Source organism: Micromonas pusilla (assembly GCF_000151265.4).
Source record: "Micromonas pusilla CCMP1545 genomic scaffold MICPUCscaffold_4, whole genome shotgun sequence".
NCBI classification, from domain to species: Eukaryota; Viridiplantae; Chlorophyta; class Mamiellophyceae; order Mamiellales; family Mamiellaceae; genus Micromonas; species Micromonas pusilla.
In genome coordinates this window covers 178,051-187,047 of record NW_003315885.1, presented here as the reverse complement: position 1 = coordinate 187,047, position 8,997 = coordinate 178,051, and the positions used below count along the sequence as shown (strand labels likewise).

Here is an 8,997-nt window from a genome sequence, read left to right as displayed (position 1 = left end):
GGCTCGCGCGGCGATAGCCGCCACGAGATCGGCGGGATCGATCGACGCAGCTCCAAACTGAACGCGCATGTCGTACACGTCGGTGACCGCCGCGGCGGGCAAGTGCGGGGCGGCGAGGCTCCGTGATTTGTCGCCGCCCCCACGGCACTCGTTCCCGCGGCACTGCGTATACACGGGTATGTCTTCGGTCCCGTCAAAGTAAGACCCGTTCGGCGTCTCCACCGTGCACATCTTTTCGCCGCCGACGTACAAGTCCACCGAGGTGGCCGAGACCGCGACGACGAGGGAGTGCCAGGTCTCCGAGTCGATCGATTGTTTTGTCTTGCACAAGCCCACAGAAGCGTCCGATTTCACGCACGAGCTCACGAGCGGACGCGGTTTGTACGACTCCGGCATGACGCCATTGGCAAACATACGGTTCCTTAGCGTGAGCGTGAGCGTGCCGTCGTCGTTGCACATGACCCAATCGGAGAGGTCTTGCTTGAATTTCGTGGCGCCGTTGAACATGTCCCCCATGTTGGTGACCTTGCTCACGTCCCACTTGGAGATGTCGCCGTTGAAAGCCTTGGCGTTCATGAACATGCTCCTCATGGTGGTGACCTTGCTCGTGTCCCACTCGGAGATGTCGCCGTTGAAAGCGGAGGCGCCTTGGAACATGACCCTCATGGTGGTGACCTTGCTCACGCCCCACTTGGAGATGTCGCCCTTGAAAGCCTTGGCGTAGTAGAACATGCCCCCCATTTGGATGACCTTGCTCGTGTCCCACTTGGAGATGTCACCGTTGAAAGCGAAAGCGAATTGGAACATGTTTCTCATGTTCGTGACGCTGCTCACGTCCCAATTGGAGATGTCGCCATTGAAAGCAGAGGCACCATAGAACATTTGATACATGTCGGTGACCTTGCTCACATCCCAGGAGTTCATATTCTCGCAGCCCTTCACCGAGTCTTTGGCGAGACACGATTTAACGGCGAGACGGAGCATATCACCGTTGGAAAATGTTGACATAACGCAATGACCGAGACGGGGCTTGTGCTCCTCCTTCAAATTTGATATGCCCGCTTTAAATTGCGAGAGTTGATAAGAACGCATGGATTTTTTCGTCAGCTTGCAAAGATTCCAATTCGATAAGTCTTGGTCGAAATTCGAGCTTCCGTAGCCGTAGCTTCCGTAGCTGAATAAATATGTCATTATAGTGACACTGCTCACGTCCCATCCAGAGATGTCGCCGTTGAAAGCCTTGGCGCCTTTGAACATTGTCCCCATGTTGGTGACCTTGCTCACGTCCCAATTGGAGATGTCGCCGTTGAAAGCGGAAGCGGAGGAGAACATGCTCCCCATCTTGGTGACCTTGCTCACGTCCCAATGGAGATGTCGCCGTTGAAAGCCTTGGCGCCGTTGAACATGTACGCCATGTCAATGACCTTGCTCACGTCCCACTTGGAGATGTCGCCGTTGAAAGCGGAAGCGGAGGAGAACATGCTCCCCATCTTGGTGACCTTGCTCACGTCCCAATTGGAGATGTCGCCGTTGAAAGAGGAAGCGGAGGAGAACATGCCCACCATTTGGATGACCTTGCTCACGTCCCACTTGGAGATATTGCCGTTGAAAGCCTTGGCGCCTTTGAACATCTCCCCCATGTTGGTGACCTTGCTCACGTCCCAGCCGGAGATGTCGCCGTTGAAAGCCTCGGCGTTGGAGAACATTCTCTCCATGTGGATGACCTTGCTCACGTCCCACTTGGAGATGTCGCCGTTGAAAGAGGAAGCGCTGAACATGTACGCCATGTCCGTGACCTTGCTCACGTCCCACTTGGAGATATTGCCGTTGAAAGCCTTGGCTTTGAAGAACATCTCCCCCATGTTGGTGACCTTGCTCACGTCCCACTTGGAGATATTGCCGTTGAAAGCCTCGGCGTTGGAGAACATCTCCCCCATGTTGGTGACCTTGCTCACGTCCCAGCCGGAGATGTCGCCGTTGAAAGCCTCGGCGTTGGAGAACATTCTCTCCATGTGGATGACCTTGCTCACGTCCCACTTGGAGATGTCGCCGTTGAAAGCCTTGGCGTAGTAGAACATGTTCCTCATCCTCGTGACCTTACTCGTGTCCCACCCGGAGATGTCGCCGTTGAAATTTCCGTTACTAATAAACAAATTGCTCATGTCCGTCACTGCGGTGACGTCCCATCGGTTAATATCGGCGGCGGCGCATTCGTCCCTGCATTCCTTGATGGCGGCGATGAGCTCAGCCTTGTTATGAAATTTCCTCGCCGGGGGCGGCGGAGGCGGAGAAGGCGGCGGAGGCGCCGGCGCCGGCGCAGCCGGAGGTAGGGGTGGAGGATGAGGTGGCGGCGACGGATATTGCAGGCGGAACAAATGGTCTTCTCTGGACTCCGTCGCGGCGTTCGATCTTCCAGACGCCGCGCTCGATGAAACCGTCTCGTTCACCGCGCGCGGCGGTTCGTTTAGGAGCGCTTTGAAGTACCCGATCCCGCGGGCAAACTTGGCTCGCGCGGCTTGGTTGCCGGCCGCGGCGGCCGATTTCGCCTTTCTAATCAACCCCCCGATTCGTCCTTTGAGCGCCTTCGCGTGCCCGTCGCTCCACGAGATGACGGAATCGGTTTTGTAATTCGCGGCGACGACGAGCGTCCCGCGCTTTTTCATGATCACGTTCACCGCCCTCATCGTCCGCGGTCCCGCGGACATTTGCGAAAACCTCTTCACGCCTCTCGGGTCCTTCCCGACGAAACCAATGAACTTCAAGACGAGCGTCGCGGACGTGCCGTCCTCGCTCATCTCCGCGGAGACGCGCGACGGCGCGATCGAATGGAATTTAATCCCTCGGCTCAGGCGCGACTTCACGACGTTTTCTACAAAATTCAACTGCGCATCCGCCTTCGCCGCAGACATGCCCGTGATCACGTACGTCGTCGTGACCGACGTCTCATCAACTTCGTCGAGACTCGCGCGTCTCGAATCGACGAGCGAGCGCGGGTTCGAAACGGTCGGTCGCTCGTCGTCCTCTCCTGCGCGAATGTTCGCGCACGGCCCCGCGTCGAGGACTCGACTCTGCTCAGCATTCGAACAGGTGCCGCACCACGCGCCGCCGCAGTCGACGCCTTCCTCGTCTCCGTTTCGCACGCCGTCGAAGCACGTCGCGCACTGGTCGCCTTCGCACTCGTGAACGGTCCACTCGGATTCGTCGAACGGCCCGGCCACCGCTAGCGCGACGGCTCCGACTTGGTCGCAAACGCAATCGTAATCGTACCCTTCGACGGCGTCGAGAAGCACGCACGCGGGAGCGGCGACGGAAACGCCGCCGGTAAACGCAGGCGACTCGACGGCGACGTCCGAGCCGTCCGTCGCGGTCGTTCGCATGTGCGCGCAGTACATGCGCGAGCGGATTGACGTGGCGTTCTTCGCGACGAACACTTTCTCGTTTCGAAGGAAGCGCCCTCCGTGGAACGCGAGTCGCGCGGTCGCGACGACGTCTCGTACCCCGTGAGGATTTAGATCGCTCAGTTGACCGAGGAACTGATCCACCACGTGTATGACGGCGACGACCGGGCTCACGATGATGACGTCGACGTCGGCGGTCTCGAACGCCCTCGACGGAATCGCGCCGACGCTGAACGTGACGCACTCGTCGGATTTGATGATAGTCGGCGCCGCGCCGGCTTCGTTGTCGCGCGTCGAACGAAAGGCACCGGAAACGCTGAACGTCGGAATGTGGCTCGGCCACTCGGACGACGACTCCGACGCGCCCCCGGAGAGCTTTTCGTTGTACGCCGCGACGGTGCCTGAAAAGGTCGCGCGGGAATACAGCGTCCTACGCTTCCCACCGCCCCCGCCGCGCATGGCGATCGTTCGCGTCGTGACAGGCGCGTCGCACGTTTCTTCGTTTGCGACAGCCGCGGCGGCGGCGCCACGCAGCATCTTCACCGAGTCGACGCCGGAACTCCGGTGGGACACGAGACGCGCCGCGGCGGCGTACGCCGAGGCGAGGCGAGCCCAGTCTTCGTCGCTCTCCGCGTTCGACTCTGGACTCGCGTTGATGTTCACGCGCGACGCCGCTGCGGCGTACTTTCGTTGCTCGACAGGCCAGTCGTGCGCGACGCGAGTGACGACGGGCAAGAGCGCTTGGATCGGGACGTCTCTCGACGCTCGGCCGGGGTCGAACGACGCGAATTCACAGCTCGTCGTGAGGTACGTGTCTGATAGCTCGAGCACCGTCTCGATGATGTCCTCGGAGATGCCGCCGTTGCACCTCGCCAGGACGCCTCGAACGACGTCTAGCGCCTTTTTCAACTCGGTCCCCACGGACGGACTAGGAGGGGACGGCGACGACGGTTCGATGTTCTCGCCCAAGAGCGCGCGGCGGCGCCGTTGCGCCGCCACCGCGTGTCGCAGCTTATCCACTTCCTGCAGCCTACGCAACGCGGCCGGGAAGACGTGGAGGTGCTCGAGGTGCGAACCGATGACGAATACGTCGTCGACCGCCGCGGAGATGTTCGCGTGCGCGGCGACCTTCACGGTGGTGACCGAGGTTCCGAACGCGCCCTCGTCGTCGAACGCGACGCATCGAATCTTCGTGCGTCCACCAGCGCGTCGATTGTGAGGGAGCAAGACGTCTTCGAAAACAGCGTGACCTTCCTGAAGCTCTGTGAGCCACATCCAACGCGGGGCGAAGACGTCGTAGTCGTACCAGTACGCGAGGCGATACTCGAGCGTTTTATCCGCGTCGACCCATTCGCCGCAATCGACGGAGAATTTAGTTTCAAATTCAATCCCGTCGATCGCGGGTTCGACGACGACGCCTTCGCCCACGGACCGAGGCGGCGCGTTCGTCACCAGGATTCTCTCCGATTGTCCTTCGCATCCGTTATCCACGCCGGCGACGCGCGTGGTCAGCGTGAGCGTGTACTCGCGGCCGGGGTTCATCGTATTTTTGACGATCGACATGTACCCCTTGTCTTGCCAGTGCGTGTACACGGGAACGGCGAGCGTCGTCGCGGTCGCCGGGCTCGTGTCCACGATGCTCCACCTGAACTGCACGCGGCCTAAAGCGCTTACTCCGTCGCCGTAGATCCGAAACAAGAATTGATGGTTGATCGACTTCGGCGTCGGCTCGATGTTCGCGCTCGGGCACGTGTTGTTCCCCGTCACGAGCTGAACCTTATCAGGCCCTCTCGACGAGCGGTGAGTCTTGGACGTCAGCATCGTGAACGTGTACGCCGAATTCGGTCCCATCGTGTTTGGTGGCAACGTCAGCGGGCTCCCACTGGGTATGTCGTCGACCACGAATATTCCATACATGTCCTTGAGTTTCTTCGTCATGCCGCGGAGGTGGCACGTCGGGCGGTCCGCGAGTAAATCCTCGCACGTCCAGTCGTGTCTGAGCGCGTGGGTGTCCGTTCGCCAGTCCGGATCGACGAATCGCAAAGGCGCGGTCGTGACGTTCACCTCCTCGGTTTTATCGACGATGAAAGCACCGGTGTTCGCACGCGAGACCGAAGGATACAACGAAGACGCGTCGAACGTTACGGGTGAGTACGAAAAATCACCGCCGTTCGCGTCGATTGGCTTGAAGTAGTCCGTCATGGGGTCTCCGCCCATGCCACCGACGATGATCGATTTTATACCCGCATAACCCGCTCGCATGACACGCCCTGGGAAGCCGTGCACGTCATACACCGTGTCGTTGTGCCACGTGTCGTTGAAAAATATCGAGTAGTTTGAAGTGAAGTGGTACTGCCGGGCGGCGAAGAAAAGTGTCCGTGATAGGCGGCCGGACACCATCCCCCGCGTCGCAGCGACGATTTTCTGCAGCTTTGCCTCCTGCGCGACGACTTCAGGGTGCAATCCCGTAGGGGTGGGCCATCCCGCGACGCGGGACTTGGGGAACGTAGCGTACATTTCGGAGTTGTACTCTGGCTTCACCGCCCACGTCACCGACACTGGGGGATTGCACTCGGGGAGGTCGGAGTATTTCCATCGGCGGTCGTACGTCCATTCGCGCACGAGTGCCAACTGAGTAAATGATTTGCGCAATGACGCGGGGGTGAAGATCGCGGGCGGAGAATCTATTGCTATGCTGTGAGGATTGTGAGGCCCATACCTGAAAACAAGCTTCGGCGATGATGGCACACTTCTTTCATCGCACGAACCACCTGGGAAGATATTTATAGTCGCCGTTGCGGTGTCCGCGTGAGGATCATGCACAAGTTGACCGGTATAAGGGTCGACCGCGCCGCGATCCACGTCGTGACCTTCTTTGTTGTACGCGACGACGTTGAAAATGTACTCCCAAGCCCAAGGGCAATCTGCAAGGAAGAATTCTCGTGGGATTCGCAGCGTATGTTTGCGAGGTTGCGAAGACACAAATGCCTCCAATTTCCTCACCGACTCCTTCTCCTGCTCGGTCTGCGGTTTGATGTAAACGTGCGGACAATAATTAGTAGTTGCGGGATTGCACTTAGGATCCGTCCAGACACTTCTTCTCACAGATTCGGGTTTCAGGCTCCACTTGAATCGCAAAGGAACATCCCCGATCGCGCCGGTGGAACGATCCGCGTGGAGCACGATTTTGTCGTCGTAGACTTTTTTAAAAACTTTCATGGATAAAAAGTATAAATAATGACTACCCCCGAACTATTTTTCTTATACACAAGAATTGTTTATAAAGGTTATAATGTTATAACATTTTTTCAATAATAAGTTAAGTAGTGATCGTAGTTTATACTTTTTCTCGGGATCCGGGGTCTGTTTTGAAGCACAAAGGCTGACGGAAATCACGAGTCTCTGGGGGCGTATCTGGAGCGAAGCGACCCAATTCTCTGTTTTCGACACATGTTCCAGTCCTATTTTAGACCACACACATATGCGTAAAAGGTATAAATAATGACTACCCCCAAACTATTTTTCTTGTACACAAGAATTGTTTATAAAGTTATAAAGTTTATAATACTTTTTCAATAATAAGTTAAGTAGTGATCGTAGTTTATACTTTTTCTCAGGATCTGGGGTCTGTTTTGAAGCACAAAGGCTGACGGAAATCACGAGTCTCTGGGGGCGTATCTGGAGCGAAACGACCAAATCCTCTGTTTTCGACACCTGATTTAGACCAGTCATATATGGATAAAAAGTATAAATTATGACTACCCTCGAAATTTTATTATTATCCACAATAGTAGTTACTATATAAAGTTATATTTTTTTTTCAATAATAATTTAAGTAGTGATCGTAGTTTATACTTTTTCTAAGGGTATGTTTTGAACCACAGGGGCTGACGGAAATCACGAGTCCCTGGAGCAGCGACATTTCGACACCTGTTTCAGTCCTATTTTAGACCAAACATATAAGGATAAAAAGTATAAATAAGACTACCTTGGAACTATTTTCACGAAGAAACAAAGGAATTATTTACATTTTATATATTGTTTTTTCGAAGACCTCTTTTCTTCTGTTTTCGACATCAAAAGGAGGGTCTCTCTTGAAGCATAGGGTTCGGGTCTCCAAATCCTCACAAACATCCGTGTAGCCCCTTGAGGCAGACCTCGCGAAAAAAATTGTGGAGTCGGCTCCTATGAGAACATTTCAACACCCTCGTTAGAAGGATGGTGGTATGTTTTGGTCTCATTTGCGTTTCAAGATATGTATTCTATGAACGGCGCGACTTGAAAGGTTTTCATCGGTCAACGAACCCAAAATGGCGCGTGCCCGCGATGAACGCCGTCACCCGCCCGGTGAATTTCACCCTATACGCGCCGCGCCAGCAGCCGCTGATTACTGTACAATAAAATAGCCCCCATAGCCCCCGTTCTGCCCGACCGACCGAGAAAGGAGGTTACACAATTTAACGCACGAACCCTAGTCGTTGCCCTTACCCCTCGGACAAACAAACGCGCCGCCGCTCGCCGCAGCCGCCGCCGCTCGTGTATACACCAACCCGGATAGGGTAGATCACGGATCGTATCCACGCCACGCGAACGCAAGTTCCCGCATCGCCGCCCACGCGCAGACTGTTTGATCTCTCTGATTCCGTCGCGCGATAACGCGGGGCGGGGGGATTTCGCATCTCACCACCACGAGCGCGGCACATCCACGAGGGACGCGTTTGCGAGAAACGTCTGAAGGAAGGATGGGGCGATCTCTGTCACGATCTGCGTCATAGTTCACACTCTCCTGGATGCGCCTTGTGATCCTCGGAAAGCGCTGTCATATGGAACATCTTATCACTAGACCTCACGGTGCAGAGATTCCAGCGCGAGATGTCGCCGTTGAAAGTCCGAGCGCCATAAAACATGTACGCCGTGTCCGTGACCTTGCTCGTGTCCCACTTGGAGATGTCGCCGTTGAAAGCCTTGGCGTTGAAGAACATTCTCTGCATCTTCGTGACCTTGCTCACGTCCCACTTGGAGATGTCGCCGTTGAATGAGGAAGCGCCGTTGAACATGGTCCTCATGTTCGTGACCTTGCTCACGTCCCACTTGGAGATGTCGCCGTTGAATGAGGAAGCGCCGTTGAACATGCTCCTCATGTTCGTGACCTTGCTCGTGTCCCACTTGGAGATGTCGCCGTTGAAAGAGGAAGCGCTGAACATGCTCCCCATGTTGGTGACCTTGCTCACGTCCCACTTGGAGATGTCGCCGTTGAAAGCCTTGGCGTTGTAGAACATGCCCCCCATCTGGATGACCTTGCTCGTGTCCCACTTGGAGATGTCACCGTTGAAAGCGAAAGCGAACAGGAACATGTTGTACATGTTTGTGACCTTGCTCACGTCCCACTTGGAGATGTCGCCGTTGAAAGAGGAAGCGCTGAACATGTACGCCATGTCCGTGACGCTGCTCACGTCCCAGTTCGAGATGTCGCCGTTGAAAGCAGATGTCGAGGAAACATTCTCTCCATGTTGGTTACCTTGCTCACGTCCCACTTGGAGATGTCGCCGTTGAATGAGGAAGCGCGGTTGACATGCTCCTCATGTTCGTGACCTTGCTC

General features: G+C 56.0%; 1 protein-coding gene across 1 annotated transcript in view; it reads right to left on the bottom strand.

Annotated features, from left to right (window-relative positions):
• Positions 1–8,167: 8,167 nt before the first annotated feature.
• Positions 8,168–8,997, bottom strand: part of MICPUCDRAFT_56965 (uncharacterized protein) — a gene marked incomplete at both ends in the record, with an annotated part of 3,950 nt that continues 3,120 nt past the window's right edge. Inside the window, one exon of the mRNA XM_003057564.1 lies at positions 8,168–8,901. Coding sequence (XP_003057610.1) covers positions 8,168–8,901 — 734 coding nt within the window. The remainder of the gene's footprint in view (positions 8,902–8,997) is intronic.